Genomic DNA, 22,580 nt, shown 5'->3' with positions numbered 1-22,580 from the left:
ACAGATCATCTTTTTTTCTTCTGTGTGCACACTAAGACATTTTGGGGAAACTTTCAGGACTGGATCTCAACAAAGCTTTTCCTAAATCATCCCTTAAAAAGAGAGGATATAATATTTGGAACCACCCACAGAGACAGAAGAACCGACCTCATACTAAACAACCTGCTGATCCTTGCAAAATTCTTTATCCACTCTTGTAAATGGGGAAATAGAAAACCTGACTTCTCAGCCTTTAAAAACCTTCTAATGGGCAACCACTTCAGAACTTTAAAACTGATGAAAAACAAGCATGGACTACAGCTCTTGGATGCCTATAATGATGTGAATTTATTTGAAAACTAATGCACCTTAGTCTCTGTTTTCATTATTATTATTTATATTTTATTTTATTGTAATTATTATCTTATAATTTTATATGCCTTAAGCCTATAACACTTATTGTCTTTATGTATGTACATGCCACGTTGTCCTGTACAGTTGTTCAAAATGTTTAATTAAAAAAAAAAAAAACAAACACCTGCAATGCTGTGAACCTGAAGTGAATGTGGAAAAAACACATAGGAAACGGGGCATAGATGTATTCAAGGGCCCAATACGGGTGGGAATTTGCAACTACTTCATGTAAACACTGTTTTCAGCAAATACCTCACCTGCTTACATTCGCTACAACTCTCATTACCTTGTGACAGTTTAATCTGCTGTGTTTAATCTGTGTGTGCAGCTGTGTTGGACACACTACCAACAGGTGTGTGTTGTTAGTGTGTCCAGGTGTGTGTGTTGTGTGTTGTTAGTGTGTCCAGGTGTGTGTGTTGTGTGTTGTTAGTGTGTCCAAGTGTGTGTTGTGTGTCATTAGTGTGTCCAGGTGTATGTTGTGTGTTGTTAGTGTGTGCAGGTGTGTGTTGTGTGTCGTTAGTGTATCCAGGTGTGTGTTGTGTGTCGTTAGTGTGTCCAGGTGTGTGTTGTTAGTGTGTCCAGGTGTGTGGTGTGTGTTGTTAGTGTGTCCAGGTGTGTGCTGTGTGTTGTTAGTGTGTCCAGGTGTGTGTCGTTAGTGTATCCAGGTGTGTGTTGTGTGTCGTTGGTGTGTCCAGGTGTGTGTTGTGAGTCGTTGGTGTGTCCAGGTGTGTGTTGTGTGTCGTTGGTGTGTCCAGGTGTGTGTTGTGTGTCGTTAGTGTGTCCAGGTGTGTGTTGTGTTGTTAGTGTGTCCAGGTGTGTGTTGTTAGTGTGTCCAGGTGTGTCTTGTGTGTTGTTAGTGTGTCCAGGTGTGTCCAGGTGTGTGGGGTGTGTTGTTAGTGTGTCCAGGTGTGTCTTGTGTGTCGTTAGTGTGTCCAGGTGTGTGTTGTGTGTCGTTGGTGTGTCCAGGTGTGTGTTGTGTGTCGTTGGTGTGTCCAGGTGTGTGTTGTGTGTCGTTAGTGTGTCCAGGTGTGTGTTGTTCGTGTGTCCATGTGTGTTACCTTGTCTGCCTCCACATGTCTCGCTCTTGTCCTGCAAACTGAGACCAACAGGTGTTAATGAGCTGGAGTCCATCAGCCAATCAGAGCTTGGAGTGAGTGTGCGTGTGTGTGCGTGTGTGTGTGTGTGTGTGTGCGTGTGTGTGTGTGTGTGTGTGTGTGTGTGTGTGTGTGTGTTTGTGTGTGTGTGTGTGTGACACAGTGGCGTACAGGAGAACTGGAATCTGGGAATGGAAACCAGTTCAGGGTCGGCTCGAAATGTCCGTCAGTCCAACTGATCAGAACCAGGCAGGATGAACCGGGTCGGTCCGGTTCTGTTTGTACATAGAGAGACGGTAACTGGGCTGACAGCATCACTCGAGGTTCCAAACAGTTCTACAGATTTTGGAGGTGAGATTACCAGAACCAGAGTCCTGCAGCCATCAGGTTACTGGAGTTCTGAAGATGCAGTAAAAATTCTGATGACCACCAGAACCATCAGAACCAGAGGGCGCAGTGTGTGTGTGTGTGTGTGAGCGCGCTGTGGAGAGAGGATGGTGGTGAAAACCTCCAGCTGCTCGTTCCGCTGTGAAAAGATCTGCTGCATGATGCGACTGCTTCCGACTGAGAGGCTTTAAATACCTGCTCAGGTAATCCCCCCCCCCCCCCCCCCCCACACACACACAGACACAGACACACACACACACAGCCTGTAAAGCACCTGATCATCCTGCAGGTGAACAGACCGGGTTCTCCTGCAATATTTCCAGAATAATCCCCGATGGGTCGGGTTCCAGCGGTCCGTTTCAGCGTCCTGCAGGTGAGTTCAGGTGAAGTCTGTGATGCGTTCAGGGTCGCTCTGAGATCAGGTTTATGCAACGATTGTTCTTGGATCAGATTAAGGCGGATTAGGGCTTTCCCAGAACTCTGTCCTTCAGACGAGGCTTCACAGCCAGAACCCAGTCCAGTCCATCGCTTCCAGAACCAGAACTTCAGTTATCTTGAAACCTGGACGGATTAATAATCTGAAGGTTTTCAGCTCCATGAACACCTGGAATTAAACTCAGATTAAAGAACCAGACAGGAAGCAGATTCAGAAGATTTTATTCTGATCAAAAGTTAAAATCATAAAAACAGCCGGATCTGATCCGATCCGGTGCAATACATGATTCCTTCAGAACTTAAGGTTCTGTTTTTCATGAATACATCACTGAAGATTTAAAACACGATTCAATAGAGACCGGTCCTGATCCGACCCGGTTCTGATCCAATAAATCATCACTTGATTCCTTCAGAACTTCAGGTTCTGGATCCGTTTTTCATGAAGCTTTAAATCACAATTCATTAGAGACCGGTTCTGACCCGGTTCTGACCCGGTCAAATACTGATTAATGAACTGCAGGATGAAGGTGGAGCCCCCTGGTGGCTCCAGGCGGATCAATACAGCTTCATGGAGGTCTCAAACAGGCGGCTCAGGTCCTCCTCGGTGTGCGCCCGCGGCGACAGTTTGGTCACGCGCTCCTGCAACAGGAACAGGAAGTGATTTAAAGGCCCACGAAGCACCTGGAGCTGCAGGTGAGCAGCTCACCTGAGGCAGCGTTCCTTTCACCAGAGCAGGAATGTCGTCCTTATCGTATCCAACGGCGCCGAGTCCGTCTTCCACCTGAAGGTCAAACAGGAAGCGGCGCAGCGTGTCGGCCAGAACAGCGCCGGCGTCCGCACGTTTCACCTGCCGCACGTCTGCACCTGAACGCACCGCAGAGAGAGACACCTGAAAGTACTGCAGAGATTTTAACCTCTGACCCGTCACTGTGAGTGTGACCCAGAGCCCCCTCCTCCCTACCCAGGATCTCAGCAGCCTCCAGGTGGCGCTCTGGGCACATGGGTGCAGTGAAGCTGAAGACGGCCGGCGCCGTCAGAACGACGGAGAGTCCGTGAGGCTGCAGAGACACAGAGGCGTTGAAGCGGCAGGCCGGCGGGAGATCAAGAATAATTTACACTCCGTGTCTCACCACCAGGGGGTGCTCCACGCTGTAGCCCCTGGCTGTGTGAGTTTTCACATTCCCAGCGATGGGGTAGGACATCCCATGGCTGCCAAGACAAAAACACAGGCAGGTTGAATCTGGTGGCGGCGTTGAGGGCGGCGGCATTCAGCTCACCACAGATGGACTCCGGCGTTCCCGAAGCCGATCCCAGCGAACACGCTGGCCAGGTGCATGCTGGAGCGAGCCTCCAAGTCCTCCGAGTCCCGCACCGCCCTGAGCAGAAACCAGAGCTGCACTACCTGTATGCAGAACGGCGGGGAAACTTCCTCTGGACTTTGAGGTTATAGGGTCAAATCTCAACAGAAACGTTTCCATTCCAACATGAAGAGTTTCAGTGAAGCTTCAGGAAAACTTCTGGAAGGTTCCGGTCTGTTTACCGCTTCATGTACTTGGAGACCACGCTGAGGGCGTGGCGGGACCAGACGTCGCTGATGGGGTTACTGCCCTGGTAGGCGGGCCGGTTGATGGGGTTGGTGGGGCAGGGCGCCCTCTGGCTGTAGGGCAGGGCGGTGTAGGACTCTAGAGCGTGGCTGTTAGAGAGATGCGACCCATCAGAACCCGGTAACTCCGGTAAGACCCGCTCTAACCAGAACCCTCCTCACCACAGCACGTCGAAGCCGCTGTTGGCGGCGACTCGTTCGGGCATACTCAGAGTGTGCAGCGGGTCCACGATGCCCAGCGTGGGTCGGAGCGCTCTGCTGGCGATACCTGGACAGAAACAGCCAATCACGGCTCAGAGACAGCCAATCACACGAGGTTCTGACGGCTCTCACCTGTTTTGGCCTTCAGAGGCTCGTAGTCAAAGATGGCGACCCCGGTGGTCTCACTGCCGGTGCCTGCGGTCGTTGGAACTGGAGAGGGAAAGTAGAGCGGTGAGCCGGGCATCAGAACCTCCCGACCCGGAGGCGGCGAGGCCAACCTGCGATGAGTGGCTTCAGAGCTCTGGTCACCGGCCTGCCTTTCCCTATCGGAGCGTTGACGAAGTCCAGGAAGTCGGCGTCAGGATGGCAGGAGTACAGGTTTGCGGCTTTACAGGTGTCGATGACGGACCCGCCGCCCACCGCCACGAACACGTCGAACGAGTCCTTCTTCGCAAACGAGATTGCTTCTTTAAAACTGAAAGAAGAAGCTCCACCTGTTAGCAGCTGTTAGCACCTGGTGCGGTCTTGTTAGCCGTCTCACCTGGAGTCGGTGGGCTCCACCCGGACATCGTCGAACACCTGGAAACGGACTCGGTTCCTCACCAGGGACTCCAGGACGGCCTGCATGGGCGGCAGGCGGGACACGGTCCGGTCCGTCATCAGGCACACGTTCTGGGCTCCCAGGTTCTGGAGATCCTGCAAACGGACCTGGCATGTGAAACCTGGAGGCGGATCCCAGGTGAGACCAAGTATTGACCTGGTTCTGGTTCTGACCAGACTTCCTTAGTGAAGGAAACCAAAAATCTACAGCTCCATTTAGATTCTTTATTTTACATTTAGTTTGTTTTATTTGATGTTTTTTAAATCTAAATTTAAAAAAATCAAATGTTTTTTTAATTAACAGATCTGTGCTGCAGCTCCTCCTTCTGGACATAGAGCCTGGTTGTGGTTCTGGTCTGTCCCGTCCTCAGCTCGCTGTGATGATGATGATGATGATGATGATGATGATGATGATGAAAGTGGTTACCATGCCGACCTCAGCGCTGACCCCGGCTCCGTAGCGGATGTTGGAGCTGGCCATCTGACGGAGACCAAAGGGACAGATCAGAACCCGATCCGTTCAGAACCCGGCCCGGCTCCAGTCCAGGTTACCTCGAAGGCGTAGTCCGTCTTCCTCCCGCCGGCCGCTGCCGCTCCCACACACACACACACACACACACACACACACACACACACACACACACACACACACACGGATCAGAACCGGGAGGTTCTGCTGGACTGGTCATGTTGGATCTGGTCAACATGCAGACCAATGGAAAGCCTACCTTGATGGAAGGTGTGGGAGTGGGCGGGGCATCTGCACCTGTCAACACGGAGCATGCTCAGTAGAGTCAAGAGGAACCCCGAGACCGGGTCGGGTCCAGAACCAGAATCAAACCTGGATGAGTTCTGGGGCCGTTCCAGTAACTGACAGATCTACAGATCATGTTGGCTCAAACGATTCAAGATTTTATTAGTTTATTTTCACATATTTTGACTTCCACTCATAACAGGAATTCACAAAATGAAAATCCTCAGAAGGAATCAGCCTGCTGTACCGGGCCCCCAGCCGGACCCGGTCACAGCTGGGAGTGGCGTAAATCCCGGGGGGGACGGGGGTCCAGACACCCCCCAATCTTGGAAAAGTCTAGAATTGTCCCCCAAAAAAGAAATCATGAAAGAAACCCTTGTATTTAAACTATATCAATATATGGTAGAGGACCCGAGCTCAGAGGATGAAAGAGACCACCCACGGAGGGTGAGAGGGGAATATATATATATAATATGTTTTTCAGCCGACGAGTCCAAAATCCGATGTGAGATCCATCCGTGCTGCAGTGAATCCGTCTCTCTTTATAGATTTCTCCCTCTTCTTCCTCACATCGTGTCTTTAGGAAACGTTCAAAACAAAAACGGAAGATTTAGGATGTATCTTACTTTTGACAGAGTGAAAGAATATAAATAATAGTCTTTACCACCTGTGTAAACTTTGCCGGTGAATGTTATAACACATAATATAAGTTTTATAATATGCGTTATATTATTTCATTTCTAATATAGGCCCTTGTGTCAGATAATCTAAGTCAATGTTAGAGAATAATTAATTTTTTTAGATTAACAGAATCTCAGTTAGCCTTCATAGCGGGGCTGAACCCGTATTACACCAAGCACTGTAGCTAATATTAGCTGGTATCTCGCCGGTGGACATAAATACAGTAAAGTAATATTCTAATCACAATATATACACAATAATATGTCCATCTTACTTGTGAAATGTTGTCTGTGGAGCCCTCACATCAATAATCCATCGACCAGAACAACAAGACGTCACTTGGAAGGAAAGCTTAAAGAAAGGTAAGATCTGTGGACGTGATGCTAGCAAAGCTAGCTGTACAGAGACACATGTTGCATCTGCGATGAAAAAAAGTTTTCACTCATGCCCTGAATTATTGTGTGGAGGTGTTGACTGAGGTGTTGCATATATGGGACAACATTGTGACCAAAGTGCAATATAGTGATATGACATTCAGGAATGATCCGATTTTTCTCGACGGATCTTTACTGATTAAATTTATTTCAGCTCTAAGTATTTAATATCTAGGTGTTTTATGGGAATGTGGATCTTTCAGATCAATTAGAGAAGCAATTTTGAAGGTAAAACTTAATGTTTTTGTGTCATGTAGCGCGGGGTGCTGGTCTTGGTCTTGATTTGGTCTCAGGTTCGGTGGTCTAGCTCAGTGTTTCTCAACCTTTTTTGGGGCCAGCGCCCCCCAGCCTTTATCCAGGTCCCTCACCGCCCCCACCAAAGAATTTGTAGGCTACTTTGCACTGACTATTTTATTATTAATATTACTATCACTGTTGTAGATGTTTTGATTTTTATGCTTGTTTCTGTATTTATCATCAAAAATAATTTCCCAGAGAACAAAAAAGCCATGGGAATAGAAATTATTTTCACAGGCGTCTAAGGAAAATGCAATGAACATTCAAGTTAAAATCTGTAGGGGGTGATAGAACAACACAGCGCTTTTAAATTTCAATAATCAGAATCAGAAATCATTTCCGTTGTTTTAACAGGTTTATGTCAGTCTGGCTTTTCCCCATCGATACGTTTCCAGACCGCCCTGCACCTTAAGGGGCTTAAAAAAAAAAAAATCGACGTGCACATCGTGCAAAACTCTGAAACAGGAGAAGCGGGACATAAAACGGGGCGACGAACTAGATGTGAATTATGGCATAAAAACAGAGAATCCGACGCTGAACAGTGAAAAATCAACACATGATGTGAAACATGATGATTAGGCGGCGCAGCAGGTGATGAGTGAAGATTAATGATGGTCAATAAATGATAAAATAAATCTAGCAACAGGAAAGAAACTAAAGTGGACATAGAAATAAACCAGGAGAGGATAATATTAATCAGAGGAAACTAAATGGAAATGAATGAAGAACAAAATGCAAGAATAAACTAAGAAACTAAAGTAAATACAGAGGAATAAACTGGTATGGCAAGACCTTTAGAGCAATAATTAATACAGAGACTGTATGGCAAGAATAAACAGACAATATTTCCAGATAAAAGGTAAAATAATATTGATGAATTGCCATGAGTTTGTTGAGACCACATCTAATACTGAGAATAAATATCTTACAGACCATAACAGTAAATAACTGATCACTTATTTATGTTTTAATTAGATTTGATTAAGAACCAGATTTGTTCTTTGTAATTTCTGTCCAGTAAAACTATTAATCTATAATCAATAGACAGATCTATATAAAGATATAATCCATGTTTCTGTCTCATATTTCTATGGCATTAAAAGGAACTTTAGTTTTTCCACTGAAAGCTCTGGTTTGCACACTAAATGCCATGTGGGTGAAGTTTTATGGATGATGCTCTGATGTCCCATTCTCCTGAAGGCAGCACAGAGCTGCAGCACCAGAAACACTGAAGAGAAGAAGAGCTGTGATTAATGTAGTTCCAGTTCTATCCATGTTTTAATGCTGCAGTCGGTTTGCAAATAGATCAAAGTTTAAACTGGCATGTTGTTCATCTTTTATCATTTTCTGGAATATTTAACAACTAGAAAATGGAAAAGAACAAGAATATTTTTCCTCTGATTGGCTGCTGTTGGCCTACAGATTTTAACTTGAATGTTCATTGCATTTTCCTTAGACGCCTGTGAAAATTATTTATATTCAAATTATTAATAATAATTATAATTATTTAATTATTTATCATCAAAATAATTATTTTTGATGATAAATACAGAAACAAGCATAAAAATCAAAACATCAACAACAGTGATAGTAATATTAATAATAAAATAATAGTCAGTTTAAAATAGCCTACAAATTCTTTGGTGGGGGCGGTGAGGGACCTGGATGAAGGCTGGGGGGCGCTGGCCCAACAAAGGTTGAGAAACACTGTTTATTCTCAACAGGAGCCTGACCCAACAGCAAGCAACATGGGAATCTGGGTTTCCATGACAACCAGGCATCAGGCTGATGAGGCTCAGATTTAAACGGTTTGATCAAAAACGATTTTAATTTCTCTCTTTTTCCTGCATTCCTGAGCTGATTCCTTCCTCAGAAGGAATTCATTTTAGTTTATGAATTCATGTTTTTGTGGTTTTTATGAACTGGAAGTCAAATTATGTAACAATAAACTAATAAAAAACTTGAATCGTTTGAACCGTCAGATATGATAGTAACGTTACGGAAAGCCTGTCTAATCTGTATAGATCTATACAGTCAGATGTTATCTCGGATTATTCTGTCAGACTATTTCATAGTTAGCAGAATGGGTCCCATGAGGGACCCACAGACCTGCTCGGCCCCATATGATCAGTCTTATCGATCTGTCTCCATGTCAGATTATTGATTATCCGCCGTTGTTCGGTGTCCTTTTTTTAAAAAAGTTATTTTGGCTCTAGCGGCCTTTATTCTGAAGTGCTCAGACAGGAAGCAGGTAAAGAGAGAAGGAAGACCTGAGGCAAAGGTCACCAGGCCGGGAATCGAACCTGCGACTAAAGCTTCCTTACGTGGGCTGTGCTGAACCTGCGCCACCACAGCACCCACAATGTTCGGCGTTCTGACCCGGTTCTGCTTCACCCTGTCTGACCTTGGTCGAACCCAGACTGGTCCGGTTCGGAGTCTGACCTGTTGGACCTTTGATCAGTGACGTAGCAACAGGACGTAGAAATCATTAAATATTGTTTCTTTGAGCCGAACCACAGCAGAACCAGAACCTGTCTGGACCTAACCGAGCCACCGAGTAAAACCCAACATTCATCCGAACCGCTCCGAACTGTGACCTTTTAAATCAGAGTTCGACCCGAACGGGCTGGGAACCGGAGTCGGTTCGGACTTACGCCGCGCGCTCCAGCTGTCTGAGGAGGTGAACGATCCGGTCCCGACCCGCCATGTTATCCGAACCTCCAGCTGCTCCGACCCAGAATGGGCCGCCGCCACCGCCGCCTTTCAAAATAAGAGTCCGACTGTCACAATAAGAGCACCGGAAATGAGCATGGGGGCGCGGACTCAGACCTCGGAACCATTTGTTGACCCGGACAGAACCCGGATAGGCGCACTGAAGAACCCGAGGTTGGGATTTGAACCCACAACCTGCTGAGACGCATTCAGCCTCCAGACTGTTGCTGATTTATGATGTTTTATTTTGAAGAGACCCAGCAGATGCACTTCCTGTTCAGGAAACACTTTCTGGTGAAAAACCATTGAGCTGCTTTCTGAAAGGTCAGAGGTCAGGTTGCAAGTTCTTCAGTGGAGCGGCAAAGTTGACTGGCAACCAGAGCAAGGAGACCTGACCGGGTCATTACCATGGAAACAGGATTCAGCTACATCAACCAGATAAACCTGGACCTGGAGAGACCTGGACCAGGGCCTTTTGGTCTCTGATGAATAGAGATATCAATTCTTTTTCCTCTTATTGCAGGAACCAGAACCAAAAGAACCTGGTTCAGGTTATCAGAGAAGGTTCTGGTTCTGGTTCTGATGTCCTTCTCTGCGTCTGTTTCTGCAGATCAATAATCAATAATCAGGCAGATGATAAAACATTTATTTAACTTTAACACAAGACATCAACATGACCCGGTTCTACAGAACCAGATGGGTTCAGGAGAGTTCCTTTGCTTCTAACACACCAGAAACACAAGAACAAGTCATGAACCGAGACAAAAAGTCTGATCCAGGTCCTCCAGGACCTCCAGGTCCTCCAGGCCCCAGATCTGTTATTTCTGGTTGAGCCAGCTGAAGGAGAAGACGTGTTTGGGTCCATCTTTGTCCTCTGACTCGCTCTGGTGATCTGTCTGAAGAGGAAGGGGTTAAACTGGTTACCACGGAGACAAACAGGTGACCAGTTTCACTTGAAAACCTCAGTAAAATCACATGGTGACCTGTTCATACCTGAGGGGAGGAGCTAGTCGTGGGGAGAGGCGTAGGGGGCAGGGCTGGTGGGGCTGAAGATGAGGGGGCGGGGCTCTTTGTGTGAAGGGGCGGGACTTGGGGAGGAGCCTGTGAAGGCTGCTGATTGGCCGCTGCGACGTGCAGCTGTCCTCTAGCTTCCAGCTCGTCTTCACTCTCATCATCATCAACTGGAAGGACACAGACCATCAGACAGGAAGCATTCTGCTCTGTGATTGGTCAGTCAGGCAGATGTTTACGTTTGATGAAGTCAACGTCCGCCAGCGCCCTCCTCTGGGGGTCAAAGTTTACGGTGAAGTGATCCATGTTCTCATAACCAGGCTGGACATTGTCCAGGTGGGATGTGTCCATGGACTGCAGCAGCCTGAGGGGCAACGAAGCACCGAATAAGCTAACAGGAAACTAGCAGGGAACGAATGGGAAATCAGCGGGAAATTAACAGGAAACTTGTGGGAGAGACTGTTACAGCAACAGGACCAGGAACTCACTTTTGCAGCAGAGGCTTGGCCGACTGTGTAGGAAGACCAGACAGAAATGTCAGAATATCTGAGCTGACTCTGCTCTCATTCTCTGATCAATGCTGAATTCAGGATCACCTGGAGGAAAACCGCCATCTCAGGCTCATCCATGGTCTGGATGGCGGTCTCTAGCAGCTTGGCGGTCTCCTCCAGGTGCTCGCTGTACTTCCTGTTCAGACTGCGGATGTAGTCCAGCTTCTCCTCCTGCTCGCTGCTGATGCTGACTGTCATCTCGCCTTTCTTCTCCTCCAGTAGGGCAAACAGGCGGTCGAACGTCTCGCAAACCCTGGACTTCTGTCGCCGGCCGTTCTCCTGCAGACACACGTCCTCCAGGTGAGACGGAGCCAGCCAAGGACCCGTCTCACCTGGAGGACGTCCACTCACGTCCACGGCTCTACAGGTCTCATCCAGCTGGCTGATGATGGCCTGGATCCGCTCATTGTTCCCGACCAGCAAGGAGACACAGTCAGTGAGTTCAGCCTGCAGACAGGCAGCCACACAAACCTTAACACACCTCAACACACCTCAACACACTTTAACACACCTCAACACACTTTAACACACCTCAACACACTTTTAACACACCTCAACACACCTCAACACACTTTAACACACCTCAACACACTTTAACACACCTCAACACACTTTTAACACACCTCAACACACTTTTAACACGCCTCAACACACCTCAGCACACTTTAACACACCTCAACACACTTTAACACACCTCAACACACTTTAACACACCTCAACACACTTTAACACACCTCAACACACTTTAACACACCTCAACACACTTTAACACACCTCAACACACCTTAACACACTTTAACACACCTCAACACACCTCAACACACCTTAACACACTTTAACACACCTCAACACACCTTAACACACTTTAACACACCTCAACACACCTCAACACACCTTAACACACTTTAACACACCTCAACACGCCTCAACACACCTTAACACACTTTAACACACCTCAACACGCCTCAACACACCTCAGCACACTTTAACACACCTTAACACACTTTAACACACCTCAACACACCTTAACACACTTTAACACACCTCAACACGCCTCAACACGCCTCAACACACTTCAACACACCTCAACACACCTTAACACACTTTAACACACCTCAACACGCCTCAACACACCTTAACACACCTTAACACACCTTAACACACCTCAACACACCTTAACACATTTTAACACACCTCAACACACCTCAACACACCTTAACACACCTTAACACACCTCAACACACCTTAACACACTTTAACACACCTCAACACACCTTAACACATTTTAACACACCTCAACACGCCTCAACACACCTCAGCACACCTTAACACACCTTAACACACCTCAACACACCTTAACACACTTTAACACACCTCAACACACCTTAACACATTTTAACACACCTCAACACGCCTCAACACACCTCAGCACACCTTAACACACCTTAACACACCTCAACACACCTTAACACACTTTAACACACCTCAACACACTTTTAACACACCTCAACACGCCTCAACACACCTCAACACACTTTTAACACACCTCAACACACTTTAACACACCTCAACACACTTTTAACACACCTCAACACGCCTCAACACACCTCAGCACACTTTAACACACCTCAACACACTTTAACACACCTCAACACACTTTAACACACCTCAACACACTTTAACACACCTCAACACACTTTAACACACCTCAACACACTTTAACACACCTCAACACACCTTAACACACTTTAACACACCTCAACACACCTCAACACACTTTAACACACCTCAACACACCTTAACACACTTTAACACACCTCAACACGCCTCAACACACCTCAACACACCTTAACACACTTTAACACACCTCAACACACCTCAACACACCTTAACACACTTTAACACACCTCAACACGCCTCAACACACCTTAACACACTTTAACACACCTCAACACGCCTCAACACACCTCAGCACACTTTAACACACCTCAACACGCCTCAACACACCTCAGCACACTTTAACACACCTTAACACACTTTAACACACCTCAACACACCTTAACACACTTTAACACACCTCAACACGCCTCAACACGCCTCAACACACTTCAACACACCTCAACACACCTTAACACACTTTAACACACCTCAACACGCCTCAACACACCTCAGCACACCTTAACACACCTTAACACACCTCAACACACCTTAACACATTTTAACACACCTCAACACACCTCAACACACCTTAACACACCTCAACACACCTTAACACACTTTAACACACCTCAACACACCTTAACACATTTTAACACACCTCAACACGCCTCAACACACCTCAGCACACCTTAACACACCTTAACACACCTCAACACACCTTAACACACTTTAACACACCTCAACACACCTTAACACATTTTAACACACCTCAACACACCTCAGCACACCTTAACACACCTTAACACACCTCAACACACCTTAACACACTTTAACACACCTCAACACGCCTCAACACACCTCAGCACACCTTAACACACCTCAACACACCTTAACACACTTTAACACACCTCAACACACCTCAACACACCTCAACACGCCTCAACACGCCTCAACACACTTCAACACACCTCAACACACTTCAACACACCTCAACACACTTCAACACACTTCAACACACCTCAACACACCCTGTGGTACCTTCTGGCTGGCGAAGACGTGGCTCAGCGGCGCCACCTGGCAGTCTCTGTGTTGTCCGAACACTTTGCAGAGTGAACAGGTGGGGGTGCTGCAGGCGATGCAGTAAATGTTGATCTTCTCGTCCGGATGCTCCTCACACATCGGCTCTTGCTTCTTCTCGGGTTCCGGCTTACTGATGAACACAAAGAGAACCTCAGAGACAAAGTGCATAAGAACCAGAAATGTGGGCCGGTTCCAGTCCAGAACCGGAACCAGATGGTCCTCCCAGCTCTCCAGTAGTTTCAGTTATATGTCATGGGCAATGCTGATGTCCGACAGAACCAGAACCAGCACTGTACAGTCTGTATTTATCTGGATGTTATTGAACTCTTTGACTAGGCCAGCCTCAGTACTTTGGTAACCATGGGAACCAGGCTGGGACTGTCCCCAGGTGTCGCTACCTGCTGCTGCCCTGCTTGTACATGTCGATGATGTTCTCCACCAGCAGGTTCCTCTGCAGCCCGTAGACGCCGTGCCGGTCCAGAACCACCTCGTGCCTGCAGGACGGGCAGCGGAACCGTCCGCCTGATGTCACTGTGGAACCGGTTCTGCTGGACAGGTAGGGATTGGATGCCTGGAGAGGACAGCAGACTAATCAGGCGTTAACATGGTGTCCAGCTCCTCTCTGGACTTTGGCTGCTTCCCAATCAGTACCAACTGGTACCAGTCTTTGTTCTGTTTGGCTGGGGCTTCTTGCATTGAGCCAGAAACCCAATGGGTTCTGGTTCTGGAGATGAAGGAGTATTCAGAGTCCAGAGAGGAGGACATGACGGAGGGACGGACGTCTCACCTGGAACACGTCGTTGGCGCATTTCCTGCACAGGTTGTGCTGACACGGCAGGATGACCACCGGCTTGGAAAACATCTCCAGACAGATGGGACACACCAGCTGCTTCTCCAGGCCGTCCATGACGGGGACGAGTCCCAGAGAGAGACCGAGTCCCAGAGAGAAGACGAGTCCCAGAGAGAAGATGAGTCCCAGAGAGAGGACGAGTCCCAGAGAGAGACAGAGTCCCAGAGAGAAGATGAGTCCCAGAGAGAGACAGAGTCCCAGAGAGAAGATGAGTCCCAGAGAGAGACAGAGTCCCAGAGAGGAGATGAGTCCCAGAGAGAGGACGAGTCCCAGAGAGAGACAGGGTCCCAGAGAGAGGACGAGTCTCAGAGAGAAGACGAGTCCCAGAGAGAAGACGAGTCCCAGAGAGAGGACGAGTCCCAGAGAGAGACAGAGTCCCAGAGAGAGGACGAGTCCCAGAGAGAGACAGAGTCTCAGAGAGAGGACGAGTCCCAGAGAGAGGACGAGTCCCAGAGAGAGGACGAGTCCCAGAGAGAAGACGAGTCCCAGAGAGAAGACGAGTCCCAGAGAGAGACAGAGTCCCAGAGAGAAGACGAGTCCCAGAGAGAAGACGAGTCCCAGAGAGAAGACGAGTCCCAGAGAGAAGACGAGTCCCAGAGAGAGGACGAGTCCCAGAGAGAAGACGAGTCCCAGAGAGAGACAGAGTCCCAGAGAGAAGACGAGTCCCAGAGAGAGGACGAGTCCCAGAGAGAGGACGAGTCCCAGAGAGAAGACGAGTCCCAGAGAGAGGACGAGTCATGCGGACGGTGAAACCGTCGGCAGACTCGGAGCAGTCAGCTGCTCTCTGAGTCTCAGGCTGTTTTTAGACTCAGGGACGTCAGCCGTTGCCGTGCCGACATAGCCTTTTATGTCAAAGGTCAACAGGGGACATGAGACAGATGAGGAGGGGGAGGTTAAAGGAACCATACACAGGAGCTTATCCAGCTGCAGCGCCCCCTGCTGGTCAGACTGAAGCATGAGGAACCAAAATCAGATCCATTTATTTCATTGGAATGTGAAAGATCAACACTGACTGGTTCACAATTGGAAAGTAGAAAGAAATTGATTCACGATTCAAAATATTTTTATAAATAAAAAACTGAAAAGTGCCGTGTGCAAACGTATTCAGCCCCCTTTTCTGAGGTCAGCCAGTTAGTCCCCTCTCCCCTAAGCTGGAAACTAAATATTTGCACAAAATGTTTTGATTTGTATAATCTTCATACTGTTGATCTTTCACATTAAATTCCAATGAAATGTGTTAATATTTGTAGTTGCAATATGACCAAATATGGAAAAGTTGAAGGGGTGTGAACCCTTAAGTGAGTCTCAGCAGCAAAGCAAAAAGCACCCGGGTTCAATAAAACCACAGAAGAAGACGGCAGACTCAACGCTGTTAGAACCTGTCAAGTTTTCATTCGCTGATCAGTGAAGAAGAGTAAAACCCAGAGTGTGGGATCAGAACGCAGATGAAACAAGGCGCAGCAGTCAGGAGACATGATGAGGGCGTCCATGTTGGCACTTTATGAGCAGAGTAGAAATTTTTATTCATTTTATTTGATGCACCAGAAAAGATTCTCTCTCTTTTAGTGAAAATCTGTCTGGAAACTAAAACTGCAGCAGCTGAGGCTGAACGGGAACTTCCACAAAATAAAACGAAGCTAATTCTGCTTGATGATAATGACATAAAAGAGAAGCAGAAAGACTGTGAACACCTGGCAGGCTGAACCCTGAGTCTGCTTGTCAGAGGGCAAAGGTCAAACTGTGAGCCACAGATCAGGCGGACACTGAGTCACACATTAGTCCTTTATTAGCATACAAATGGAGGGGCGGAGCTTCCAGCGGGTCACTTGACCACCGCTGTCTCCACATCAACACGGGAACAACAGAGTTTAAGCTCCTCCTCCAGGATGACTCATCATCAAACAGCCAATCAGAGCAGGAGTTTGGTTAGATTCAGGAAGTCACCAACCCCAACGGAGGCGGGTTCAGAACCAGATGCTGCTGCTTCAGGGTTTAGGGTTAGAGGTCGGCGGGGTGGAAGGTGAGAGCCGTCCAAGTGTTTGTATTGTCTCAAATTTCTTAAAGCTGCAGTTCGTAACTTTCATGAATCAAATATTTTTTTACATATTTGTTGAAACTGTCTATGTGTGACAGTGTGTTATGAGAGATAATCTGAGTGCTAACATTAAACAACCAATCAGAGCCTGGAGGCGGGACTTAACGCTGTCAATCACTCTTAGTTGTGCCTGTTTCCCCTCCTTGTTCTCTGCTGCTGCTAGCACAGCTTATCATGAATGCTAGGCTAGTTAGCATAGCAACCAATGATGGCAGATAAACAGTAACAGTGAGTTGTTTCTCCACCATTAGCACATTCAGCAGCTGGTACTTGAGGGGATTTATATCTTAGACCCCGCCTCCTGGCTCTGATTGGTTATTTTTGGTGCATTTCCTCAGACGGCAGTAGCGGCTGATGGAGGAGATGGATCTGTTCTCAGATGATCTGCCTCATAACAAAGTAACAACATGGAGGCGGATTGAAGTGATTTCATAAAAGATCCAAACTGAAGCTTTGAAGCTTAAAATGTCTCAGAGGTTTCAGTAATTATAGATTGTCTCAAATGTTTTAATTTTCATCACGTTTTATGTTTCGTGTTGGAACGTCAGAGACGTTTTGATGTCTTTGGTGAAGAACGTTTGGGTGTTCCAGTCAGCGGAGCATGGGGTCAGCGGGGTGTGAGGTCAGCTGGATGTGAGGTCAGCTGGATGTGAGGTCAGCTGGATGTGGGGTCAGCGGGGTGTGGGGTCAGCGGGGTGTGGGGTCAGCTGGATGTGGGGTCAGCTGGATGTGGGGTCAGCTGGATGTGAGGTCAGCTGGATGTGAGGTCAGCTGGATGTGGGGTCAGCGGGGTGTGGGGTCAGCGGGGTGTGGGGTCTTCTTGCCCTCTCAGGTGTAGGTGTCTCCATATTTGCGGTGGGCGTCGCCAATCAGCTGCGTCTTCTCGCTGGCGCTGCTGGGCTGCTGGATGGTCGGCGTCTCCACATCTGGAAGCAAGCAGAGCAGAAGATGTTTGGTGAGTGGTCGTTATCAAGCCCAGAGGACTCCAAAGGGATTCCCACTACATCCAGCCACAGCTGCCTGGGGTCGCCTGACTGAGGGGCAGCTGCCACCGACTCTGAGCAGCAGCAGCTGCCTCTTCCTCCAGACACTGATCCGTTAGCGTCCCGTCTCATCCAGCGGCCCAGTTTGGAGCATCTGATTGGTTCTGATGTTCAGATGGGATCTCTCATTGCCTCCATTCCTGAACTTGATCTAGCATAGCGGTTCTCAACGTGGGCGCTACCGCCCCCCAGGGGGCGTTCAGAGGACGGCAGGGGGCGCTGGGATGCCTTTGGGGGGCGTTTGGTCGAAGGTAAACTTTACACCTTATATGCACAACAATACCAGTTTAGACTTTGAGCAACTTGGTAAAACTGTATTGTGTAACATTAAATCATGCTTGGCTGCAACTGTATCGATGGCAGCTCTTCTTCTTCTCCTTCTATTCAGTGTTTGTTAGCTTCTGTTAGCTTCTTGGCGCAGCTCCGTTCTCCTGCTACTGGTAGCTAAAATCACGATCCCATCACTGTGTGTCCCTGTGAAAAATGAACCATTTAAATAAAGAAATCCCTCCATGGTGACGCCACCATAGAGAGCGTTCATTTTAACACCGGAGCTGTAAGGTCCGGTTTGAAACGGGGGTGATGGAACAACACAACACTTTTAAATTTCAATAATCAGAATCAGAAATCGTTTCCGTTGTTTGAAAAGCTTTATGTCAGTCTGGCTTTTCCCCATCGATACGTTTCCAGACCGCCCTGCTCCTTAGGGGGCTTTAAAAAAACAAAACGACGCGCACATCGTGCAAAACTCTGAAACAGGAGAAGCGGGACATAAAACGGAGCGACGAACTAGATGTGAATTATGGCATAAAAACAGAGAATCCGACGCTGAACATACGCTGGTATGGCAAGACCTGTAAGTATATTTATTCTCAGTATTAGATGTGGTCTCAACAAACCCATGGCAATTCATCAATATTATTTTACCTTTTATCTGGAAATAGTGTCTGTTTATTCTTGCCATACAGTCTCTGTATTAATTATTGCTCTAAAGGTCTTGCCATACCAGTTTATTCCTCTGTATTTACTTTAGTTTCTTAGTTTATTCTTGCATTTTGTTCTTCATTCATTTCCATTTAGTTTCCTCTGATTAATATTATCCTCTCCTGGTTTATTGCTATGTCCACTTTAGTTTCTTTCCTGTTGCTAGATTTATTTTATCGTTTATTGACCATCATTAATCTTCACTCATCACCTGCTGCGCCTCCTAATCGTCATGTGTTGATTTTTCACTGTTCAGCGTCAGATTCTCTGTTTTTATGCCATAATTCACATCTAGTTCGTCGCTCTGTTTTATGTCCCTCTTCTCCTGTTTCTGAGTTTTACACAGCGCGCATCGTCTTTTTATTTCTTTACCCCCTAAGGTGCAGGGCGGTCTGGAAACGTATCGATGGGGAAAGGCAGACTGACATAAAGCTTTTAAAACAACGGAAACAATTTCTGATTCTGATTATTGAAATTTAAAAGTGCTGTGTTGTTCTATCAGCCCCGTTTCATACCGGACCTTACAGCTCCGGTGTTAAAATGAACGCTCTCTATGGTGGCGTCACCATGGAGGGATTTCTTTATTTAAATGGTTCATTTTTCAGAGGGTATCGTGATTTTAGTAATTACATGTTTATAAGAGTGATTTTCTGTTGTCCTTCCATGGAAGCGGGCAGCTTTCAATCGGAAATAAAACACTTTTTAATATAAGTTGCTTTTTTGACATGATCACAGAACTGACAAAACATATGTACAAAAATACCAGACAAAGTGAATCACAGCAACGTCATCAGCCGGTGAGACGCTGAACTGATGCGGTGAAGCTACTAGTAGCAAGAGAGGAGCTACAAGCTACAAACACTGAAGAGAAGAAGAAGAAGAAGAAGAAGAAGAAGAAGAAGAGCTGCCATCGATACAGTTGCAGCCAAGCATGATTTAATGTTACACAATACAGTTTTACCAAGTTGCTCAAAGTCTAAACTGGTATTGTTGTGCATATAAGGTGTAAAGTTTACCTTTGACCAAACGCCCCCCAAAGGCATCCCAGCGCCCCCTGCCGTCCTCTGAACGCCCCCTGGGGGGCGGTACCGCCCACGTTGAGAACCGCTACACTAGAAGACACTTTCTAACCAAAAAGACATCAAGAGTCTGGCAGGGAATGTAAAACAAATCACTGACATTATTTTGCTGTTGTAGACAGACGGAAAAGCAGCAAACCATCATTTTCCTGCAGTTATTCCGCTGCTTTAAGCCAATGAAAACATGGTGACAAACCCAACAGCAAGGATAAACGGTTCACTCTGAGCAGCCAGACTAAAGCCATCATTGATCTGAATGTTTGAACCATGGAAACCAGAGCAGCAGCCTACAGATGACATTTCCTGACGTATTACCGTTGTCAGGATTGTTGCGAATCTCCTCCTCCAGGTCGTCAGGGGAGACGTACTCTGGCTCCGCCCCCTCGCCCGCAGCAGTGGGTTTGAGTTTCCCACAGCAGCAGTTGCAGCAGCAGCACAGGCAGCAGCCGCAGTAACATCCGGTCAGAATGCCGCAGAGCAGGAACAGACCCTGCAGCACAAACACAGCGTCACACCAGCCTCACCGCCGGGGGGCTGGCAGTCCCTCTAAGCTCCGCCCCCACCTTGGCCCACCAGGTGGACAGCATGAAGTAGGTGTTGACATTGTCCTCTCCAAACTGCTGCGCCACGTAGAGCCCCAGGGAGCCGTACGAGTCGTAGATGTTCCTCTTGCTGAGGTCGGCCAGCACCGAGTGAGCGTTGTTCAGCTCCTTGAACTTCTCCGCCGCCTCCGGGTTGTCCGGGTTTTTATCCGGGTGGAACCGCAGCGCCAGCTTCCTGACACCACAAACAGGAAGTCAAGGACGACTCACTTCCTGTTTTCAACTGGGGAGTCCGACTGGAGGACGACCACCAGCCCAAACTGCTCTGAGGGGGCGGGGCTACATATTAGAAGGGGGCGTGGCTTACCTGTAGGACTTCTTGATGTCGTCATGGCTGCAGCCTTTTTCCAGGCCGAGGATCTGGTAGAGAGATTCTCCAGAAGTGGACAGACTGCGCTGCTTCCCGTCTGACATCCTGGTTCATCACCTGGAGGGAAGTGATGTCACACCTTGATGCAGACCGCTGTGTCATCACTGCGGCTCCGCCCCGCTGAGACCAGCAGGTGATGTCACACTTTTCCCACTAACCCCAGGAACAAACTGGGACTGTTCCAGTTTTCCCATTTCCAATCAGAGCCACCAGACCACGCCCACATTCTATCTGCTGCTACTGAGCATGCTCAGTGAGGCTCCCTCCACTCAAATAACTGAATTATTTAGGAGAATCAATAACTTTTGAGAAGCTGAGCCTCAGAGTTCAGGAAATGTGGGCGGGGCCAGAGGGAACCAATCAGTAAGCAGCTGATCAGAAACAGATCCAATCATTTTAAATGATGGATTAGTAATTATAGTTTAATATTTATTCTTCCTCCTCTGGTTTCAGCCCCACATTTCCAGGACGTTTTCTCAGCGGAGAAACTAAATCTGAAGTTTATCCGACAGAACAAATAAAATCAGAAAAATAAAAAAACTAAGATATTTATCAAGACATTATTCTACAGATCCAGCAGGGGTCCCCACAGAGCAGCTCAGGAACACTGGCAGCCAATCGGATCAGCCGGATCCAGGAGCCAAACAATCTGATTGGATAAAAGATCCACGTATGGGTCAAGGTTCTGGTTCTGCTCTGGTTCTGGTTCTGGTCCTGGTTTTCCATTGGCTGCTTGCCCGCTATCCCCGCCCCCTGGCTGGTTGGATCGTTTCTATTGGTTCCTTTCAGATTTCTGACTTCCTGCTCAGAGAACGGAGGGAACCATCTGAACCGAACCGGACTATGTGCGACCCGCGGGTCACAACAGAACTTTCTGCTCCCAGCAGCAAGCCCAGCTGGCCCTGATTTCAGCTCTGATGGTTCCTGCAGGTCCAATCTAATGGGACCTGGTCCGTCAGCAGAACTGTAGCAGAAACCTCTGGATCCCGAACGACGGAAGTTAGAACTGGGCCTGAAGGTCCAGAAGAAGAAACCAGCGTCAGATTCCCATGGCCGATCCAGATCCAGATAAAGAACCAGAACCTGGGAATACCAGCAGAACCAACATGGAGCTGGCCTGGTGAGTCTGAGAACCCAGCAGAACCAGAACCAGAAGCTGCCAGGTGTCTCCAGGTGATTCCAGGTGTCTCCAGGTGTTTCCAGGTGACTCCAGGTTACCTGCAGCGTTGCGGCGCTCCTCCTCTGGTGGTGGCGGCGGCGTTCTGCTCAGGTGTTCCAGGATCTCTGACGGAACGCATCAAACATTCAGAGCGGCTCAGGTGACGGCCGGCTGCTCGGGTTTCGTCGAGAGGGCGTTACCACGGCAACCAGGTGAGGCACGTGAGGTGAGGCAGGCCAGACAGTGGCAGGAGGCGGGTCCTGAAACCTGAACAGGACCAACAGAACATCCTGACAGCTGATTGGCCAGAGGAGCCAGAGCCAATCAGATCGTTCCACCACAGCCTACAGCCAGGGGGCGGGGCCTGAGCCCGGAAGCTGGCAGCTGATTGGATGAGAAGCTTCGAGTCACGAACAGAGACAGGAGCTGATCCGATGGACCCGGTTCTGAACCCATTCGCTGTTTTCATAAAGTACATGGACCCGGTTCTGACCCAAACCAGACCC

At 47.8% G+C, this 22,580-nt stretch overlaps 3 protein-coding genes across 3 annotated transcripts; all 3 read right to left on the bottom strand.

Moving 5' to 3' along the window:
- Positions 1 to 2,514: 2,514 nt before the first annotated feature.
- Positions 2,515 to 9,656, bottom strand: adhfe1 (alcohol dehydrogenase iron containing 1). The gene is made up of 14 exons (XM_088014808.1): positions 9,534 to 9,656; positions 5,443 to 5,479; positions 5,266 to 5,310; positions 5,141 to 5,194; positions 4,655 to 4,809; positions 4,392 to 4,588; positions 4,246 to 4,323; positions 4,075 to 4,180; positions 3,850 to 4,002; positions 3,587 to 3,685; positions 3,440 to 3,518; positions 3,271 to 3,367; positions 3,016 to 3,173; positions 2,515 to 2,948 (listed from the first exon to the last, which is right to left on the bottom strand). The coding sequence occupies exons 1-14, from the start codon at positions 9,584 to 9,586 to the stop codon at positions 2,865 to 2,867; spliced, it is 1,395 nt and encodes a 464-aa protein (XP_087870934.1). The 5' UTR covers positions 9,587 to 9,656; the 3' UTR covers positions 2,515 to 2,864.
- A 565-nt stretch (positions 9,657 to 10,221) lies between these two features.
- LOC106907563 (E3 ubiquitin-protein ligase TRIM63-like) lies at positions 10,222 to 16,192 on the bottom strand. Its single transcript, XM_088014809.1, has 9 exons — positions 14,680 to 16,192; positions 14,291 to 14,463; positions 13,851 to 14,022; positions 11,505 to 11,600; positions 11,199 to 11,432; positions 11,091 to 11,113; positions 10,842 to 10,966; positions 10,585 to 10,772; positions 10,222 to 10,487 (listed from the first exon to the last, which is right to left on the bottom strand). Exons 1-9 carry the CDS (start codon positions 14,797 to 14,799, stop codon positions 10,410 to 10,412), a joined length of 1,209 nt encoding a protein of 402 aa, XP_087870935.1. The 5' UTR covers positions 14,800 to 16,192; the 3' UTR covers positions 10,222 to 10,409.
- A 1,342-nt stretch (positions 16,193 to 17,534) lies between these two features.
- On the bottom strand, positions 17,535 to 22,524 carry LOC106907562 (dnaJ homolog subfamily C member 5). The gene is made up of 5 exons (XM_014973346.2): positions 22,134 to 22,524; positions 20,853 to 20,972; positions 20,507 to 20,720; positions 20,259 to 20,433; positions 17,535 to 17,763 (listed from the first exon to the last, which is right to left on the bottom strand). Exons 2-5 carry the CDS (start codon positions 20,957 to 20,959, stop codon positions 17,666 to 17,668), a joined length of 594 nt encoding a protein of 197 aa, XP_014828832.1. The 5' UTR covers positions 20,960 to 20,972; positions 22,134 to 22,524; the 3' UTR covers positions 17,535 to 17,665.
- Positions 22,525 to 22,580: the final 56 nt, after the last annotated feature.

The sequence above is a fragment of the Poecilia mexicana genome, unplaced genomic scaffold (genome assembly GCF_051168715.1).
Source record: "Poecilia mexicana isolate PSO_F unplaced genomic scaffold, ASM5116871v1 scaffold_17, whole genome shotgun sequence".
NCBI lineage: Eukaryota > Metazoa > Chordata > Actinopteri > Cyprinodontiformes > Poeciliidae > Poecilia > Poecilia mexicana.
This window is presented reverse-complemented; position numbering and strand designations above follow the sequence as displayed.